The 21,609-nt window shown below is 50.3% G+C and overlaps 1 protein-coding gene across 3 annotated transcripts in view; it reads right to left on the reverse strand.

The window, feature by feature from the left end:
- The window catches only part of dtn (transmembrane protein 132C dtn), a 175,146-nt gene that overhangs the window by 76,556 nt on the left and 76,981 nt on the right, over positions 1–21,609 (reverse strand). For 2 of the 3 annotated variants that reach the window (XM_071689219.1, XM_071689220.1), the window contains one exon: positions 8,946–9,810. In XM_071689219.1, coding sequence (XP_071545320.1) covers positions 8,946–9,810 — 865 coding nt within the window. The remainder of the gene's footprint in view (positions 1–8,945; positions 9,811–21,609) is intronic. The other variant, XM_071689221.1, reaches the window with a different exon arrangement.

Below are 21,609 nucleotides of genomic sequence, written 5' to 3' on the forward strand. Positions count from 1 at the left end.
TTCTACCGAAACAGCGTAATTGATCATTAGTCCAGAACGATTTCAGGTCAGAGATAGTCAGTAAAAAATCCCAGCGCCTCTTACCATTAGAACAGATGATTATATGCGGGAAGAGGAGGAGGAGGAGGAGGAGGGAGAGGGAGAGGGAGAGGGAGAGGGAGAGGAGGAGGGAGAGGGAGAGGAAGAGGAAGAGGAGGAGGGAGAGGGAGAGGAAGAGGAGGAGGAGGAGGAGGAGGGAGAGGGAGAGGAAGAGGAGGGGCAGCGACCAGGCGCCCTGCAGGGCAACGCTTCACTTGAGCCCAACCTCAGACCAAGCAGAGGAAGGAACAGCAAACTACAGTAATTCCTGGAGAGAAGGAATGAAGGAAGAGGAAATGTAGAAAATACGAGAGAGAGAGAGAGAAGAAAGAGACGAACAGGAAAGGAGCCAACAGGAAACAGAAAAGCGTCAAATAAGTTACGGGGAAAAACTGACAAGAAAAATCAGAAGAAAGAGAAGAGAAAAGTCACCAAAGTTAAGAAATCAGAAACTTCGCCTCGAGAATGTGGAGGAACAATGAAACAAAACAATGTTGAACGGGAAAAAAAGAAAACTAAAATGAAAATATGATTTAAGATACATAAATAAACGCATGTATGAGGAAACTGTGATGAACAAGAAATACATAACAGGAGAGAATACAGAAGAAGATAGTAAGTACAGAAACCAAGATCCAGCCAGTGGTAAACGCGAGGTACATCATGGATCGCTCTACAGTGGCTGTGTGTGTGTGTGTGTGTGTGTGTGTGTGTGTGTGTGTGTGTAGGGGGAAGAGGGTGGGCACCTCCCTCCAAGTATACTGGAAAATGAACGTAACAAAATGCCATCCCTGAGCAGTCTGGGTTGGTGTATACCCTATGTATGAACGTCGTTCTCTTTACCCAGTACCTGGTGTGACACACCATGTCTGACTTTGTGAGAGGTTTTCAGGGGCTGGGGAGGGGTTGTCGGGCTGGGAGAGGGGTTGCCTGGGCCGGGGTGAGGGGTTGTTAAAGACGAATTCTCGGAGAAGAGTGGGAGGAGTTTGGGTGGGGGGGTGGGAGGGAAGAGAGAGAGAGAGAGAGAGAGAGAGATGGAGGAGGCTTGGGAAGGGGGGTTGGGAAACGAAGAAGGGGGGACTGGAGTGGTGGTTGAGAAACGGAGAGATAGATAGATAGATAGATAGAGAGAGAGAGAGAGAGAGAGAGAGAGAGAGAGAGAGAGAGAGAGAGTGGGGGGTGAGGGGTAGAGTGGGTGTGTTGTGTAGCCTGGGACGGGAGGATAAGAACGAGGAGGAGCTTGTCATGGGACGGGACGGGACGGGATCAAGCGTGTTGTAAATATCGTCTTCAGCAACGTAAGGTAAACGTGAGATCCATCATTATTAGCTCGTTCCTTAATGACCCAACACCATGATCATATTAAATCACCGTGTAATGACGCAATAACACAACAACAATAACACCAGTCAGTCTATTTAAAAGTTCATTCCCAATTCAGCACCAAAAAAAAAATTGTCAAAACAACTGCCAGTGTTGACCCTCGCAGCCAGGGCTGACGACATCATCGCACCTCCAGCATCATAAATGGACGTACAATCATCATACACATGGCAGCGAGCAATGCAGCTAAGGTAGTTGTTGTTACAACTGGAACACTGCCACAATCCGTAGTATTGACGCTGCTTGTGAGAGATAGGACAGAGAAAACCATGGCTCCACGGCAACACCAAGAAATGCCTCACTAGGGCAGGTGTAACAACAGGAATGTTGTATGAGAAAATGTAATGACAGTACCATCAAAAGGAGTACAGTATCAGTATAGTACAGTACTACCATCAGTATCAGTATAGTACAGTACTACCATCAGTATCAGTAGTGTACTACCATGAGAATCAGTATAGTACAGTACTACCATCAGTATTAGTATAGTACCACCATCAGTATCAGTATAGCACAGTACTACCATCAGTATCAGTATAGTACAGTACTACCATCAGTATCAGTATAGTACAGTACTACCATCAGTATCAGTATAGTACAGTACTATCATCAGTATCAGATCCAGCAGAATCAGTATAGCACAGTACTACCATCAGTATCAGTATAGCACAGTACTACCATCAGTATCAGTATAGCACAGTACTACCATCAGTATCAGTATAGCACAGTACTACCATCAGTATCAGTATAGCACAGTACTACCATCAGTATCAGTATAGCACAGTACTACCATCAGTATCAGTATAGCACAGTACTACCATCAGTATCAGTATAGCACAGTACTACCATCAGTATCAGTATAGCACAGTACTACCATCAGTATCAGTAGTATCAGTATAGTAGTGCATTACCATCAGTATAAGCAAGAAGAGTAGCAATACAAGCAGCAGGAGCAGGAGCAGTACACACGGAGACCAGCGCTCCACTCGTCACCACCAGCTTCGTGCCTAATCAACCTCTCCTCTTACACGGGGAATTAAAATGCCAAGCCACACAATAAGCACGGGTATTTTCAAGTACACAGTCCCGATGGGTCACAATGATAAGTACTTTAATGCTCTTGTCAACCTTAAACGCTGATGACAGCAACGTTGTTAAAAAAAAAAAAAAAAAAACTATAGAGAGAAACTTGTCGACAGGCGTGAGATACTGGAAGGGGTCCAAGACCAGTGCTTGGATGTACTGGAGAAAGTAGAGGAGCAAGATGGTGGTCAGGGTAGAGGAGCAAGATGGTGGTCAGGGTAGAGGAGCAAGATGGTGGTCAGGGTAGAGGAGCAAGATGGTGGTCAGGGTAGAGGAGCAAGATGGTGGTCAGGGTAGAGGAGCAAGATGAGGAAGGTAAAATATCAATATCTACGAAGAAAACATGATGAAAATATGATGGTCAAGAACGATAGTTTAATGGCATCATGGAAGAAGGGAAAGCAACATGAAAAAAAACTACCCAATACAGAAAATGCATTAAAGGAATAAATAAGAGAAGAGGGAAGGAAAACGAGGAAAGGTGAAGGAGAAGGACCCAACGCTACCAAGAAAAACTGGGAAAGAAAGAGGAAGAGATAGGAGAGGCAACAGCTGTTGAAAACAAGACGTGCGGGCACAAGATCTGAGGTAAGCCTTACTCTGTGATCTCTCTCTCTCTCTCTCTCTCTCTCTCTCTCTCTCTCTCTCTCTCTCTCTCTCTCGTCCTGCGGTGAGGGCTGCTGTACTCGTGTGTCCGTGTGTCTGCGCTCGGTCGTCTCCGCTGGTGTGTGCGCCTACCTCACTTGTGTAATGGTGACAAGTGATCAGTGACGTGGTCCATGGTGACCAGCGCAGCGTGGCGCTGTGGGTAGCTGGGTGACTGGCGACATGACTCACTTCGTGACTAGTGACGCGAACTGTCATGCAGCGAAGTAAATGGTGAAGAGGTGAAACAGATATCAAAGTGAAGTCAATGGTGCAGTTATGAACTAGGCGAGCGGTGAAGTAATGAATTACGTGAATGCTCAAAGGGTTGTAGAAATGAACAATAGAGAAATAACTGACAAATGGATGAAGGTGACTGTAAGATGGAGAGGCAAGTGAAGATGAATCCAAACAAGTAATGTGAATATTTGCGAGTGACTGATACAGAAGTGCCTTTACCCATGTCGTGCTTGCATGCCCATCCCGTTCCCATGTCTCGCCAGGTTCACCAAGCAACCCAACCCATCCCCAAGGACTCACCAGGACCCTCCCTTCCTTCCCTCCCCTCCTCCACAACCAGCCATCTGCAGCCCCAGGGCTGGCCAGGATGCCCCAGCATCCTACCCCCGGCCCTAAGGCTCCCTAAAAACTCCTGCAGTTTTCCTCGGCCCCACATCTCACCAGGACCCCACGACCCCCATCGCCGGTCCTGGACTCGCTAAGACCCCCCCAGCAGTCGTCCCCGACGACCCAGGACTCGCCAGGACCCAGAACTCATCAGATTTTTCCTCCGCCAACCTTCCCCTGTCCCCAGAAATCGTTAGCACCCCACCAGCCATACCCCAGAACCAGGCCTCGTAAGAACCCCCTGCGGCCGTCCCAGATATCCCAGGACTCACCCAGCAACCCCTCGTCCTCCCCCCGGCGCCAGGACTCATCAGGACCGTCCCTGCCTCAGGACTCACCAGGACTCCAACAGGAAGTTCCTGCTACATTTGCCACACTCATCATGCCCAGGATAGAGACTTAATGGAGGGGAAACACTTTGGTTCTTCCCCTTAACTTATCCGGGCATAAACTACGGTGTTAAAGGTATACAGGCGGGCGGAGCGCCCCGGTAATGAAGGCACAAAACTAAAAATTACTCACGGCGGTGTATGTGCCTGAAGCAGACGACGTGTGTGGGGGAGAGGGAGGGCTGCGACGACTTACGGTGTGGGAGAGGAGCGGGGGTGGAGGTCACGGACGTGGGGAGGGAGAAGGGGGGAGCTGAAGTATGGGGGGAAGGGGGAAGCTGAAGTATGGGGGGAAGGGGGAAGCTGAAGTATGGGGGTCGGGGGAGAAAGAATGGCCGGCACGGAATGAAAGGACTAACTTGGTGAAAGCTTGGAACCGTATGACCGGCTGTAAAACACTCAGCATTGAGTGAGAGAGAGAGAGAGAGAGAGAGAGAGAGAGAGAGAGAGAGAGAGAGAGAGAGAGAGAGAGAGAGAGAGAGAGAGCAATGCAGTCACCATCATCATCATCGTTACCTTCCACCAATACCATCACCACAACCACCACCATCACCACAACCATTATCATCCGCTACCACCATCCACCACCATTACTATCACCACCACCACCACTATGCCAAATTCAAAGAGTTGTAAGAGAGTTGAGGAAGTTCAAGAGATTGGGGGACCCCCAACCCACCAGAGGAAAACTCTCTCCCAATACCGTAGAGATAGCTCTCTCTCTCTCTCTCTCTCTCTCTCTCTCTCTCTCTCTCTCTCTCTCTCTCTCTCTCTCTCTCTCTCTCCCACACACACACACACACTATACAACTTACATCAAAATATGGAAAACAACAAAAGTCTGAGCTACAAAACCAGAATAGCAAAATAATCCAACAAAGCCACGAGGGGGCTTGAAAAGGACAACAGCTAAAACTGTGAGCGGAAGCTTAGTCACCGACCTGGCGTGCCAAGCTTAATGTGGACAGCTTGAGTCTGAGGGGCAGGCTGCTGCTGCTGGTGGAGGGTCCCCCCCCCCCCCCCCCCAAGGCAAGACGCCGGTCCAGCATCAGAGAAAAAACCAAGTGAGGTGACCTACAGCCAGAGTGAACTGGTTCGAGCCAGGTCGAGGCGCTAAGGTAGTCAGGTCGGGTGAACGACACTCAGCCAGCTCAGGCCTGGTCGATCACACGGAAGCCAGGTAAGCCAAGTCTCGGCCTGGTCGACGGGGTGGAGTCGGCTCGGGCCCCTGGGAGAGTCAACTCAGCCACCCAGATATTAGCCCGGGGCCAAGTTTGGCCAAGTATTCATTGGACCTCAGAAGTTGTTACTGGACTGGTCTAACAGCCAACCTAATGTTCTCTCTGGGGGTTGATTCTCTTCCGGGGGGGAAGAGGGGGGGTTTAATCGAAGTCCTAGGGTTGTTCCCCTTTCTCTGGGGGAAGGCTTATAACTAAGTCTGGGAGTATGGATACGACTGCTCTTATATGGGGGGAAAATTGGTGGTAAAAAACTCGAGGAAGAGGACTAAAGCTGTTACTGCTTCTCTGGGGGCTGAATACTGCATGAAAGACTGGGGGATTACTGCTCTCTGGGGAAGAATGGTCCACTGTGTGGGGGGGGGGGAGAATGGTCCACTAGGGGGAAGGGGGGGGGGGGTTCTCCCTATGGAGGAATTGCTGGAGGTGAAGTCTGCTAGGGTGAATGTTCATCTTCTCTGGGGGGAGTGGCTGTCTATCGTCTCAGGGGAGCGGCAGTTCAATTCCTATCCTTAGAAACTCTGTGGATTTCCTCCGTGAATATTCTTCGTAAACCTTCTCTTTCAGCGATTATCTGGGGAATCTATGAGATGTGGAGTCTGTGAGAGGCAGGTTTATCTGGGGAACACTGTCCGGGACCGCTAGAGAGGTTCTCTGGGGGAGGACTGTCTGGGGCCGGGGGGCAGCTTCTCTGGGGAAGACGGTCCGAGACGGAGGAAGTAACCCTCGAGGCTTGGCTGAGGCTGCAGCAGCAGCAGCTTTGTTTATTTGGTGCAGCGTTTTCTGTGGAGAGTTGTCTCATGATGTGCCAGCCAGCCTTCTCAACACAGCGGCACCACACACAACACAGCGTCAGGGTAACAAAGACCACGGGAAGACCAAATGACACAGCGTCAGGGTAACAAAGACCACGGGAAGACCAAATGACACAGCGTCAGGGTAACAAAGACCACGGGAAGACCAAATGACACAGCGTCAGGGTAATAAAAAAGAATAACTCAGGAACACCCACGTAAAACTATAACAACCGACGCCAAAGTGGGGAACTTGACAGCCACTGCAACACTAGCTCACTGCGCTGCCGTTCACTAACACCCCCCCCCCCCCGCCTTCACCCCACGACCCACAAGCAGTGGTACCTTCCTGGTCGGTGGCGCCCTACCACCTAGCAGAGAGAGAGAGAGAGAGAGAGAGAGAGAGAGAGAGAGAGAGAGAGATGGGGGGACAAGACCTGGGAGTAAGGAGAGAGAGAACACAATGCGGACCACAGTGGCCCCGGTCCCAGGGCCAACTTGGCCACAATCATGAAAGAATTACTTTTTACTTCTGCGTGTTCCCTGAGGAGGCTGCTCCCCCTCCTCCCCCCCAAAGCAGCGGCAACCACAAGGAAACTGCGGTGGGGAGTGGCAGGGGCGGGGAGTGGCAGGGGCGGGGGAGTGGCAGGGGCGGGGGAGTGGCAGGGGAGTGGGATGAAGGAGCGGGGAGCGCGCACACGGTCAAAGGGAGTGGGAAGGGCGAGGGGCGCACGCGGTCACAGGGAGGGGAAGGAGTAGGGGGTCGCATGCGGCCACAAGGACGGGGAGGAACCGGGGGCGGGGCGGGCCGCACGCGGTTACAAGAAGGGGGAGGGGGCGTACACGATAACTGTGAGGTGGGGCGACGTGATCTCTGGGATGAGGAAGGCTGGGGCCCAAATGCGATCGCAGGAAAGGGGGGGGGGGTTTGGAGTGGGGGGGCGGCGCACGCGATTAAAAGTAAGGGTGTGGGGATGTGGGGGGGGTGAGGGGGTTGGCAGGTCAAGGATGGAGCAAAGGAACTGGAATTATAGACGCAGTGGTGACTAGTGGGGGTTTGGCAGTTTGGCAGTGGCGGAGGATACTGAGATGGAGGGAAATGGAGGGAAGTAATGGAAGAGACAGAAGGCGGGAGGGTATCAATGAAATAAAGGAAGAATGAACGAAAAGAGAATTGGGGTTTAGCAGAAGAGAAGAGAGGCGAAAGAGAATCAATGAAGAATTAAACAGGATGAAAAAAAGTATATATATATATATATATATATATATATATATATATATATATATATATATATATATATATATATATATGAAATAACAGTACGTGTGACACAAGTCTTCTACATCAATGTGAATGACTGACCCGAGACGTGTGGCCTCCGACGTGAACATGTCTGCAGATGATGCGCGCTCAGGAGCCAAGTAAAACGCGCGCAAGACTGCAACAACTTACAGACCCCAAGGTTGCTCTGATACGTGGCTGAAGTTCAACCCCAGTAAATGTAATGACGATGAGGCAAAGCGTAAGAAGGCCATAATACGATAATCTAATCCGGAATAAGCTGCAGGAATATCTGTGAGAGAAACAGTTAGAGCGGACACTATTCCTTAACCAGCCTGTCGCCAGAATCCCACCTTAGGAGGAGAGTTAATGAGGCCAACTGTATGTGAGTGATGGTCTACATGACCACGAGCTTAAGATTTTTCACCAGACTGTTGACGCAAACTGTAAACAATGCTTCGAAGGGATGGAACAACTGGAGAACATATTATGAAACTTAGAACTTGTTCAAGATGTTAAAAAGTTCTCTTACATTATGAGAATGGTGCACGAACAGAATGACTGAGGACATGGTTAATGCAGAAACCATACGTAAAGTTAAGACGTTTTATGAGCGAAAGAGAATCTTCAAGATGGAGCCCCACCAGTAAAAAAATTCCCTCCCACTCTACTAGATACAGCAATTCCGAAAACGAATAAAGATTCCTTCAAGTTGCATGATAAACGTAAACTGCAGAAAATGAAGGAGGAAACGAGATTAGCCAAAGTAAATTTCCACGTCGGTAGGAAAGGCGAGGAAGCGGCCGTCGGGAACGCAAGCTAACGGGGCTGCGGCCGAGGTGGCCAAGACCCAATAAAAGAAGAGAATAAGAAAGAAACGATGGACTACAATCTGCAAAAACTGCGTTACGTTTCCCGGGAAACTAACTGATGCAAAGACGAGCTGATACGACACAGAATTCTTAAAACGTTTGAAGATTTTGTGAAGATAAGACAAACGTTCATCTCCTGGGGAGAGGCAGGCAGGCAGACTACTGAGTGAAATGAAACGTAGGATGACAAGGAAGTCCTCTACAGCTGACAGCAAAGTCCTCCACAGGTTACAGGGGACTCCCCCCCAAACGTTTTAGGGAAGTCATCCAATGCTATTAGGTCTACATCTGATATAATCTCACGTACTAAGCTCTTACCCTGGACGACTCACACTCATGGCATAAGTTTATAAATACCTGGAAAGTGTTGTTTGTTGACAAGTAGCACCAATGGACACTGAGGTTGGGAAGGTGGATGTCCCGGGGATGTTGTCTCATGATGTGAGGGAGTAATGTGGGTTACCAGTGTTGTGTGAGGCAGAGGGCATGAGAGGGAGACATACTAGTGTGAGGGAGTCTGTAGTAGTAAGAGTGAGGGGCGTTGGTTGACTTACCTGATGACGAGGACGAGGGCTGGCAGGTTGCCGGGCGGGTGGAGGTACAGCGGGGCGTGGATGGTCGTGCCGGGGTGAAGGGGGGCACGGGGGACCAGCACGTGCACCAGGGGGTCGGACGACAGCTCATCGTACCCGTGGGGGTCAAGGGTCAGCACCACCTCCCCTACGGGAGTTTCCGGCTGTACGGTCACTCTGGGTCCGCCCTGAGCGGGTCCTCCAGCGTCCCTAGAGGCACAATCATTGGGCCCTGGGGCCGTGCCCACTAGGTAGGACACCTGCACGGCCACGCGGGGGATTTTGACTGTGGCACGAGTGTGCGGAGGCCACCAGCGGGATGGTATAGCCAGAGTCACTAGGCAGGTGGCGTCACCACCCGTCTCACCAGCTCCTGTGGGCGTGCACGAGGCCGAAAGTGCGTCGGCGCCGCGACGAGCGATGACTGTGACGCAGACATGGGGGGAATGGTGACCTCGGGCCCCAGCGCCGTGCACCAGGACGCGTAGGGCAGGGTGGGCGCGAGTTACCACCTTATTGACCAGGTGAGCCGAGACCTCTAGCTGGTGAGGTACGGGCGGCAGGTGCTGGCCCAACCCGTCCGTCTCCGTCGCGTTGGTCGGCTCGTCGTCGGGAAACTCTGGTAGGACGTAGCGAGCGGGCACCGTCTGTTTGGTGCTGAAAGGGCCATAGGTGGCGCGGATGAGGGCCGGGCGCGTGGGATCCAAGACGGTGAAGCGCTCGACGTCAAGGACCCCGCCGTCGGTGCCCACGCCAGGACCAAGCCCGGAGTACTGGTTCTCCTCCGGTCGCAGGAAGAACCCACTGTCTGGGTTCTGGAAGTGCAGGTCGACGGCGTGGGTGGCTGCTGGAGGAAAGAGAGAGAGGGGGCATGGGTCAGTACAACGTAGGTAACAAGTGAGGAGAGAGACAGGGTTTATACACCAGACGGACACAATTCCTGTGTACTAGTACACCAGACGGATCCACTACCTATGTACTAGTACACCAGAAGGATCCACTACCTATGTACTAGTACACCAGACGGATCCACTACCTATGTACTAGTACACCAGACGGATCCACTACCTATGTACTAGTACACCAGACGGATCCACTACCTATGTACTAGTACACCAGACGGATCCACTACCTATGTACTAGTACACCAGACGGATCCACTACCTATGCACTAGTACACCAGACGGATCCACTACCTATGTACTAGTACACCAAACGGATCCACTACCTATGCACTAGTACACCAGACGGATCCACTACCTATGTACTAGTACACCAGACGGATCCACTGCCTATGTACTAGTACACCAGACGGATCCACTACCTATGCACTAGTACACCAGACAGATCCACTACCTATGTACTAGTACACCAGATGGATCCACTGCCTATGTACTAGTATACCAGACGGATCCACTGCCTATGTACTAGTACACCGGACGGATCCACTACCTATGCACTAGTACACCAGACGGATCCACTACCTATGCACTAGTACACCAGACGGATCCACTACCTATGCACTAGTACACCAGACGGATCCACTACCTATGTACTAGTACACCAGACGGATCCACTATCTGTGTTCTCGTACATCAGACAGACACATTACCTGCGCAATTTAGAAGGCAACGCACACGACATAGCCCTTGTTTATCCTTCACTATCACACGATCCTCCCCCTCCCTAAACCCACTATCACACGATCCTCCCCCTCCCTAAACCCACTATCACACGATCCTCCCCCCTCCCTAAACCCACTATCACACGATCCTCCCCCCTCCCTAAACCCACTATCACACGATCCTCCCCCCTCCCTAAACCCACTATCACACGATCCCCCCCCCCCTCCCTCAACCCACTATCACACGATCCTCCCTCTCCCTCAACCCACTATCACACGATCCTCCCTCTCCCTCAACCCACTATCACATGATCCTCCCCCTCCCTCAACCCACTACCACACGATCCTCCCCCTCCCTCAACCCACCACCTCACGATCCTTCCCTCCCTCAACCCCCGTCATTACCGTCCTGCAACCTGCGCCCCATCATGTCCCATCCTTCCACCCCCCGACACACCTTGTTACCCACCAAGTACTCAAATTTTCCCTCTACTCTTCAACCCTTTCCTAGGAACCTCATGACCTCACTTCCGACATCCTCCTGACGCGCGCGTGTCCCTGATGACTCATGGCGAGCGTCAACACCTGAAGGGGGCGGCCAATGACCGGCCAACATCCACATGTTGGGTTATTGATCAAGGCAACAGCAACAACACCAGAAGACACACCACGCGTACCGACGTATACCCAGTGCCACCACACTCCTGGGTCCGGCTCTGCATGCCACCACACTCCTGACACCGGCTCTGCATGCCACCATACTGCTGACACCGGCCCTGCATACCACCACACTCCTGACACCGACCCTGCATACCACCACACTCCTGACACCGGCTCTGCATGCCACCATACTGCTGACACCGGCCCTGCATACCACCACACTCCTGACACCGACCCTGCATACCACCACACTCCTGACACCGACCCTGCATACCACCACACTCATGGCTCCGGCCTTGTCGTGTCCTTACCCAACGACACTCCCAACCATGGGGAACACGCAAGACCTCACGAGCACAAGCGTGCCTTTGGGCGCTGATGGTCGCCCAAAACACACGATACAAATTCATTCAACAACACTATCTTGAGACCGCCCGCCTCCTGTAGAAGGCTTGGACGCGGCGGCTCATCACAGGCGACCTGTGTACACACCCTGTGTCACAGGGGGCAGCGCCCCTCCGGATGACCTCTGACAACACTTAGTCACATGTGTGGCAGTGTACTTGTCTCATGTGTGGCAGTGTACGAGTGTATGCCAGAAGTCACGTACCACCGGCCCTTGTAGCATCTCTTGGGTAACATTCTTTCATTTTTAATAAGCTCCAACAAGACAGGCAGTCCTGCTTGCCAGCCAGCCTGCCTCCTCCTCCTCTTCCTCCTCGAGTCCCTTATACCATCAGAGTCAGGGTCTCCTGCCCATGGCCAGGTATCCCTCCCTAAGGGTAAGAACTCCCTCCCCAGTATCAGGGTCCCCGTCTTTCAGTGTCAGGGTTCCCTTTCTCCAGTATAAGGGCCCCCCCCATACTAAGGTCAGGCGCCCCTACCCAGAATCAAAATACCCCTACAGTGTCACGGTAGACTTTCTAACGACCAGGATTACTTCCTCCAATGTCGGTGTAACATTCTCAACCGTCTTGGGTGAGACATTCAGCTCTCTTGGGTAAGGCAACTGGAACGTCTTGGGCAGGCAGACTTAATTCAGGGACGTCTGCCTCAGAACTGTCATAACTTTCGTACATAATTTTGAATTACATCTCACATTAAACTGTATTTGGCTCATCATATTCTAACATACTCCTTCGACCATTCACTTTAGTAATAATATCTACTGATCAATTTCCAGCTCTCGATTGATATTTTTTCCTTCATAATGTCACCATCATGAGAGGGACCACCTACCTCTCGTACTGTCTCTGAGGTTAACCACAGCTTTATCTTTGCATGGTACGATATCTCGCAAACCTCTCTCTCTCTCTCTCTCTCTCTCTCTCTCTCTCTCTCTCTCTCTCTCCCACCACTACCGCCCGGATTCCTTGTGTTGTCTTTCCTTTCTCAGCTGCCTACGTGTCTCAAGTCTACCGCCACTACCTCGGGTCCCCTTGATCTCTCGTCTCACGGGCCTGACACCCACTCGGCATTCAAATATTCCACACTCTGACTCCCTCTTATGCATAGCAGAGAGCCAGAGCTCCGCTGCTTTCGGGAAACCTCAACTGACTTGTTGTATTCATATTCTTGCCATCCAACAAGATGTTCCTTGACGTCTTTCTCGTCTTCTTTTTACCCCACTACGCTGTCACCTGTCTTCTTTTGACCCCACGGTGCACTACGCTGTCACCTGTCTCACCTTCTGTCTACAGTGCGTCTGTCTCTCCGTGTGAAAATGTAAACAATGTGCCACGGGAAGGACCACAGGTGAGGGAGGTACTTGCTCCTGGGTCGAGAACCTTAAGGTAGACTGACCTGGGGCTACCCAGCCCAGAGTACGGGGGCAGTACACAAGGTGGGGACGGTCCTTATGTACGACAGATTCACAGTCTCGTCCAACCCAGGCGTTGCTGGTGACACCATCACCACACACTGGTGGAGACACCATCACCACACACTGGTGGAGACACCATCACAAGACACTATCACACAGGTGTGTGCTTACACCGGGAACTTGGTTAGGGGTACTATTCCGCCTGACTGGGTAAAATGCCCAGCGACCATTGGCCAGCAGGTCTGGTGCTACAGTGGCAAGCTCAGTGGTCAACAGGTCTGGTGCTACAGTGACAAGCTCAGTGGTCAACAGGTCTGGTGCTACAGGAGGAAATTTTGTGTCGAATGTGGTGAAAATCTACTCAAAATATTCATTCACATGCCTCGTGGAAATACTCACTGTCAACTATGGGTAAATCATGCACCTTCTGACCCCGTGAACAGCCATACATGTCCCCCCTCATCATCTCAGTTGATATGAACCTACTCCACAACACGTCAGTTGATATGGTGCTACAACAGTACACTGGGATTGAGCTGAGACCCCTATCAGCAACCCGGGAGCTGAGACCAGCCTAAATTAGCACAATCTCAGCTGAGAGGAACCAATATCCCTGAGCTGAGGCATGTCTTGACCAGCGGCTTCTCGGCTTAAGATACGACCCACGACTCGCCGACTCACTTCTTCCCAGCGAAAAGACACGTGAGCACGTCTGGCCAGAGGGCCTGAGGAATGCCAATCAAAGAGTAACTTTTCCTTTGGTTCCATCGAGGGTTCTGACCACGGCCCTGGCGTCCCACGTAACATTTCCTTACTCTCGCTAAGTATCTGTGGAGGAGGAGCCTCGTCCTCCTAACGTCAGTCTAGAATTTCTTGTTTCACCCTCGTTAAACACTTCGTGGTCAGTCGAGAATTTTCTGCCTCATCGTTTCACATGAACGATCAAGATCTCATCTCCCTCGCCCCTCAGGTAACTCTCTCTCTCTCTCTCTCTCTCTCTCTCTCTCTCTCTCTCTCTCTCTCTCTCTCTCTCTCCCCTCCTGTATTACGTATCCGAGGCTTTTACCAGTAAATGATGATCATGTCCCGAGTTCATATCACATAAACAGCCACTTTCTTCATCTTCGTGTCATCTGTGTGACAATCTCGGTGTCCTAATACATAGTCACGTCCCGGTCTACAATGAGTTACAAGTTGAAAAAAAAAATTATATTTCTTTTTTTTGTAAGTAAATCACATACTCAGTCTTTGTTTTTTGATATCTTGGCTGATGTGTGTGTTTTTGTTTCACATGTGTAAATGCCTTTAGAAGCCACATTAGTACATGTCGCTGTTTGCATTAGTCATTTTTCTCTTTATCTCGACCAATTTCAATATGACCAGCACTCTCTCTTTCCATTTTCTCTGTTCTTTCCAGCAGTATTTTTCCCTCGCTTTTTCATCTCCGGTTTTAAAACGAACAAAGAGGGGAGGAAAAAATTGAAAGAAAGAAAAAGGGGGGACATAACTCCACTCCATAAAATGGCTATTCAGTCTTCAGCCGTTCATTTCACAATAATCCAGTAGTTGCCTCAAGACCTATTGAGACCCAAAATGAAGTCAAAGACCATTCTGTCACACGTAGTTTATGTCAGATGAAGAAAACATGTTAATATCAATCACTACAGCTGCTCTGTTGCCTCACACATCACATGTTCATGTTTACCTCCCAAACACAAAGATTGGTTAATAATGTTTTGCTGTAAAAACGCGCATCTTATTAAACAAATGAGGCAGGACATATGCTAATTAGATCAATAATGATGATATATTGTCGCTGGAGTTGACTATGAATGATGGCAGAGGTAGGGTGAACGGTTGGTAGGTGGCAACATATGTGTTGGTTTTGTGAAATTTGTGAGGCACTGGAACGTAATGATTAGTCGTCACTCCTCAGCATGAAGAGAATATAGGAAAAACAACATAAAAATTATGATCATTCGTATAGAATTACGTATCTAGACTTGCTTTAGCCAGACTCCTTTATTTTTGGCATCGCCTTGGTAGACGTTCCATAGTAATAAGCCAACCCAAGTCTCATGTTGGGCGATGCTCCTCTTTCTCAAGTAACCGCAGCTCAACGTGATATGACAAATCCACAGATGACGAAAAATCGTCTCCAGATGGCAACTCGTGTTCGGATCACATAATCTGGGCCTAGTTTTCCTTTCCCCCTTCCCAGCGTGGTGACACAATACCTTGAAAAGTTTTAACAACGTTGTCAATTTACTTTCCAACTTCTTAATAGGATGGGTCCATGCCCATCACTTTATCAGAAATCACCCCACAGAAGAAAAAAAAAGAAGTTTGCCTCATCTTCATATGGAATGAAAAGGCGGTAAAGTGGTGGTGATGGCGGGAGTTACGCTGTGAGGAAGATGTGACAGCCTCATGCTGTTATGGTGGCGTGAGTGACAACGCGCGGAAGTCCAGCGGTGAGGTTGGCCTGGCTCTGCCGATCATCCTGGGCGCCGGATCTCCACCAGGAGATGGACTCGCCGCTATCGAGACTCGTAACAGTCCGCCAGGCAGGGAGTGGACGATCGGACTCACAGTCGACTAAACCTTCGCGCTGGACCACGTCTTCAATATGGACGCGAGTCACCCGGACGGGCCTACCAGCCAAAGGACAAACGAGGTCTTAAGGCCCAACACGAGACTGGTCGTGACTCTCAACTCATGATCAACGAGCAAAAGGACTCTCTCTCATGATCCTCAGGTAGGACTCCGGAGGACAACAGGTGCCCACAACTTACTTGTAGATCCCAGCGTTCCTAAGGGCGTGAACCCTCATGACGATGGGTCAAACTCACACACCAGGAGAATAACAAAGTCCTGCGTCTTCACACCCTAGCGGAGGTGCCATTCCTCCTCCCATTACAACCTCGGTGAGGTTTCTATATCCATTACAGGGGTGCCGCACCGCGGTTTCCCCGGCTCAGGTTCCTCATCGACCGTAAGCCTTGACCATAAGAAGCTTAGCTTACAGTGTGTTGGTCAGTCAGCCCAAGCTGTGAGCCTCGCCCTACACCGTGCGCACCTTGCTTACCACGCTTAACCGCACCTTCTGTCTCCCTCCCTCAAGATACACCTCCCTTTGATCACCCTTAGAAACCTTCTCCCTTCTTTCTGCTGCTCTCCTAGGGCCTCAAGCCCAAGGCAGAGAAACATAATCTTACGCTTCCTCATCTGGATCTTCTTGATCTTTACCTCTCCCTTCACAACAACTCCCACTCGATCTCTACCGTTCCTTTCCTTCCCTCCACTATCCTCCACTCTCTTCCAGGAAGAGCTTTTCCTCTCCCTCTGCCGCCCTCCCTCCCACTCTCTCTTACTCCAGATACATAACATAAAATTCCCCACCTTTGTGTACACATCCCACACACACACACACGCTCTTGCTTCTTTATTCTAACGCACTCTAGTGTCTTCTTAGATCTTGAGGAGCCACTGGTGGCTCACTGGGGTAGCATAGATTATAAACAATCGTCCTGTGCATCTTTGCTGGCGCGCGTGGGGGGCCCTCAAACACCCACACATAATGAACGTAACTTGTGTGTTGGTAGAACACATGAAACGGGGGAAAAAGGTTTAGCTCAAGGAAACTTGATTAGCTGTAGAGAGTATGAATGGCTGGTATATCATGATTTGTTCATATGAGAGAGAGAGAGAGGGAAGGGGAGAGAGTGTGGGGTGGCGTTATGAGGTGAGAGTCAACAGTGCAGGCGACAATATTACCCGGTAACTCTTGAACTCATAAAAAAAAAGGAGAGAGGAGGAAGCCACGAGAGGAGGTGTGAACACTGGCCCACAGAAAGAGACCATTGTGGACAAGTGTGTTGGCTCGCCCGTCAAGACAGACCTTACTGGTTCGTCATCGTAGTAACGAAGGAAATATATATATATATATATATATATATATATATATATATATATATATATATATATATATATATATATATATATATATACAGAAATCATTATTAATGAAAAGAAAATGGAAAAAAAATGAGTTTTTTCTTTTAGTGTTTGATGCTTCATAAACTGTAGGATATGAACGATAATTTCAAATAGGTTTTTAATTGAAAAGGAAAACACAAAGCAGATTGATATCTTCGTCCTTCTCAAACGATTGTGCTACAGCAACACACTAAACCAGAGGGGGAAAAAAAGCCATATCTCATCAAAAGAAATTTAAACGCATTCATTTAGCGTCGTGCTAGAACTGTTTTCCATTTCCTTAAATTATGAAGAAAATAATCTTATCTAATAATTCTTAATTTCACTGGAAGAAAGAAATAAAGTCGCTTAGCCAAAAAAAAAATAAAAATCTTTTTCGTTATGTGAGCAAAAAACAAGTTAGATGGAAAATTTAAATACGTCCAACTTAGCCTTTTTTTTTTCCTGAAAATGCTGGAAAGAAAACGACACGAAAAACCCTGAGTCTCGGAAGTGGTCGCCATCTTGGCCCATAAACCAGGCAATTAGGGGCAACAGGATGATATACAACCTTACCTGACCCAGACCACAGCACGACCCCCTCCTGACCCCGACCACACCACTACCCCCTCCTGACCCCGACCACACCACTACCCCCTCCTGACCCCGACCACACCACTACCCCCTCCTGACCCCGACCACCACACTACCCCCTCCTGACCCCGACCACACCACTACCCCCTCCTGACCCCGACCACACCACTACCCCCTCCTGACCCCGACCACACCACTACCCCCTCCTGACCCCGACCACACCACTACCCCCTCCTGACCCCGACCACACCACTACCCCCTCCTGACTCCGACCACACCACTACCCCCTCCTGACCCCGACCACACCACTACCCCCTCCTGACCCCGACCACCACACTACCCCCTCCTGACCCCGAACACACTACTAACTTCCGAAGCCAATAATCACCTTCGGACGACCGTCTTGTACGTTCTAACCAGCCTGAGCCAGAGGGGTTACGGTGCTGCGCTTCGTGGCCATTACCTGTGGCCGCTCAGAAACTGCCGGCGCATGCCCGGGTGAGGGCTGGCTGAACCAGGCAATGGTGCGCGATTCGCCGTTCCCTCGAGGACAGACCACCGCAGTGTTGCGCAACCCAAGGTTGCTTCTCTCGACCCATGACCGGCAGTGTTGCGCAGGAGGCTCGACCTATGACCGGCAGTGTTGCGCAGGAGGCTCGACCCATGACCGGCAGTGTTGCGCAGGAGGCTAAGAGATGTGAACAGCGGACCACGGACAGTGTGGCACGGGAGGCAGGAGATGTGAGGTGATGACTGCCCTCCTCCTGACTGCCTCATTACACCTCTAGTAGGTTATGACCCTCCACACCCCAGCGGACGACGAGTGTCAAAACTAGAGAATGCTTCCTAATTTTAGCTACCGTGCTTCAAAGAAGCTCACAAAGAACGAACGGAGAGAAGGTCTAGAGTTCCATCAAACATTTCACCGACCTTAAGAAAACCCGAGTGTCAAGAAAAGGTCGCAGGACTGAAACTGAGGGCGAAGCGTGACCTGATCACAGCCTCCAGCGGTTTTTTTTTTTTATACCACCTTGATGACGATGCTGAGTAAGGTCTACGAGAGATTTAGAGAACAACCACGATGCTACGGGAAGACACAAGAAAGGGCTTAAGAAATACTATCAAAGTACAAAGGTAGCGAATAAATGGCGTAAACTGAGTTACGAGACTGTGGATATGGACAGCTTACAGAAGTTTCAGAAGCTGTGCGATGGAGAAAGTTCAGAGAGACGTGGCCCCCCCGAGAGCGGAGCTCCCTCCCCGTATAGCACAAGAGATGGGGCCCCCACGAGTGCAGAATCCCCCCCACCCCTCACCTCACCCCCCCACGGGAAGTAAGATTAAATAACAAGAACAAGCCAGCCAAGACATGACTAGACGAAGCGGATGGTTGTGACGGGCAAGTGGCTGTGTGGATGGTCGAGTATAAGGTAAGGCCTCAAGCCGCCACCCAGCCGTTGAGGTCCACCTCCACTCACGAGGAAATCAATAGGTTGTCAGGAGAGGCTATTGTGATGTCATGGATCGAACCCCAGGCCAATTGTTTCCGATATGGTGAAGGGTATGGTGATGGGACGTTCAGTGAAGGTGTTCCACCTGGCCAGCCGTCAGTGTAGGTGTTCCACCCGGCCAGCTGTCAGTATAGGTGTTCCACCTGGCCAGCCGTCAGTATAGGTGTTCCACCTGGCCAGCCGTCAGTGTAGGTGTTCCACCTGGCCAGCTCTCAGTATAGGTGTTCCACCTGGCCAGCTGTCAGTGTAGGTGTTCCACCCGGCCAGATGTCAGTATGGGTGTTCCACCTGGCCAGCTGTCAGTGTAGGTGTTCCACCCGGCCAGATGTCAGTATAGGTGTTCCACCTGGCCAGCTGTCAGTGTAGGTGTTCCACCTGGCCAGCTATAAGTGGGGAAAATAAATGACGTTGCAATGTAAAAGTTAACCCGTTAGGCACGACGACGCGAGCCCAGAGTAGGAGCTGACCCGTCAAGCTTAACTCACGTTATCATCCTTGGATGCGACGCTGTGGTACCTGAGTAGTGGCTGAACGATGGATGAAAATCACTACACGTCTGACGTGTGACCGTGTACCAAGATCTGACACCAGGAGGGTATGTGCAAACCATATATATATGGCAAGTTAAAGGTCTTGCCATTCTACCAAAATGTCGAACAGTTCTACGCAACCACGCACCGTCGTACGCAAGCACGTACCGTCGTACTCAATCACGCAACGTCGTGCTCGAGCACATACCGTCGTACTCAACCACGCACCGTCGTACGCAAGCACGTACCGTCGTACTCAAGCACGTACCGTCGTACTCAAGCACGCACCATGGTGCAGAGGGTCGTGCCCTCCTGCTCACAAGGTTAAAGCTTCTGGAGGCTATGAGTGTGACGTCAACCCGAACCTGGACAAATATAAAGTTAAGAAAGAGTTTACATATTTGGGAGCGATTTTCCGCAAGGCAGACCTGACAGTGTTGTGAAAGCCTTGGGGAATGGCAAGGAGTTCAGTGCTGAGGAATTTGTGTTTGTCTGGTGGAACGCTTGCATTCAGTCGTCTGGAAGCGTTGGCAGATACTGACGTTATCAGTAAGAATAAGAAGACGGGAATTACTTGCCGAAGTTCAGTAGAGAAATAAGGGAACAAAGACTTAGATCAATACGTGTGTATGATGTGAGGAAGTCATCAGAGATGATATGGCAGGCGAAGGTGGAGAGGATGGGGTTGCTGGTCTGGTGAAGGTGGAGAGGAGGGGGTTGTTGGTCTGGTGAAGGTGGAGAGGATGGGGTTGCTGGTCTGGTGAAGGTGGAGAGGAGGGGGTTGTTGGTCTGGTGAAGGTGGAGAAGGAGAGGCTGTTGGTCTGGTGAAGGTGGAGAGGAAGGGGTTGTTGGTCTGGTGAAGGTGGAGAAGGAGAGGCTGTTGGTCTGGTGAAGGTGGAGAGGAAGGGGTTGTTGGTCTGGTGAAGGTGGAGAAGGAGGGGCTGCTGGTCTGGTGAAGGTGGAGAGGATGGGGTTGCTGGTCTGGTGAAGGTGGAGCAGGAGGGGCTGCTGGTCTGGTGAAGGTGGAGAGGATGGGGTTGTTGGTCTGGTGAAGGTGGAGAGGAAGGGGTTGTTGGTCTGGTGAAGGTGGAGAAGAAGAGGCTGTATAGATGATTCTAGACAGCTCCCAACCGAGGGAGGAACTCAGCATCTACCGTAGGGAAACCCCCCCCACACACACCCCTTGCACTAGGTGTACGTACACAGTGCACTAAGTTACGTACACACTGTATTAGGTCTACGTACACAGTACACTGCTTTACGCACACCGTGCACAGCGTGTATGTACATACTGTCTACTAAGTGTAGTGTATGTCCACAAATATGCGCCCTTGACCCGTAGCTTCTTAACAAGGCTGCGATGATAGACAAAATGGACACATGGGTTAGAAAAACCGGATTTCTCTTCAATATAAAACGTCTGATATCGTGAACAAATGAGGAAAACCTGGGCAAGATAAATGAGAATATTCGTACCATCTACATACACGAGGCAGTCAAACTACGTGTAACAAATATTGATAGACTCATCGTGGAAGGATGAGTTGGCAGCACTGAGGCGAGGGCAAGAACCCAGTCGATTAGCCAATCATCTTACAGCATAAATGCCATCAAACAATCATCTTACAGCATGCATCCCATCAACCAATCATCTCACAGCATACATGGCATCAACCAATCATCTTAAAACATAAACACTATCAGCCAGCAGTAACATTTCGAATTTCCAAATTGAGTTTCAAAGAATGATGGTGAGTCAAGGGAGACTATAGGGAGGATAAGGATACCAGGGAGGAAAGAACTGTCAGGATAAGTTTCAGGATGAAGGCTTGAGGATAGGGAGCCAGAGATACCAGGGAGGATAGGGCTGTCAGGCATGAGGATAAGGGAGCTTAGAATCTTAAAGATCGTTGTCATTCTCCTGGAC

This window comes from Panulirus ornatus, chromosome 46, assembly GCF_036320965.1.
Source record: "Panulirus ornatus isolate Po-2019 chromosome 46, ASM3632096v1, whole genome shotgun sequence".
Taxonomy (NCBI): domain Eukaryota; kingdom Metazoa; phylum Arthropoda; class Malacostraca; order Decapoda; family Palinuridae; genus Panulirus; species Panulirus ornatus.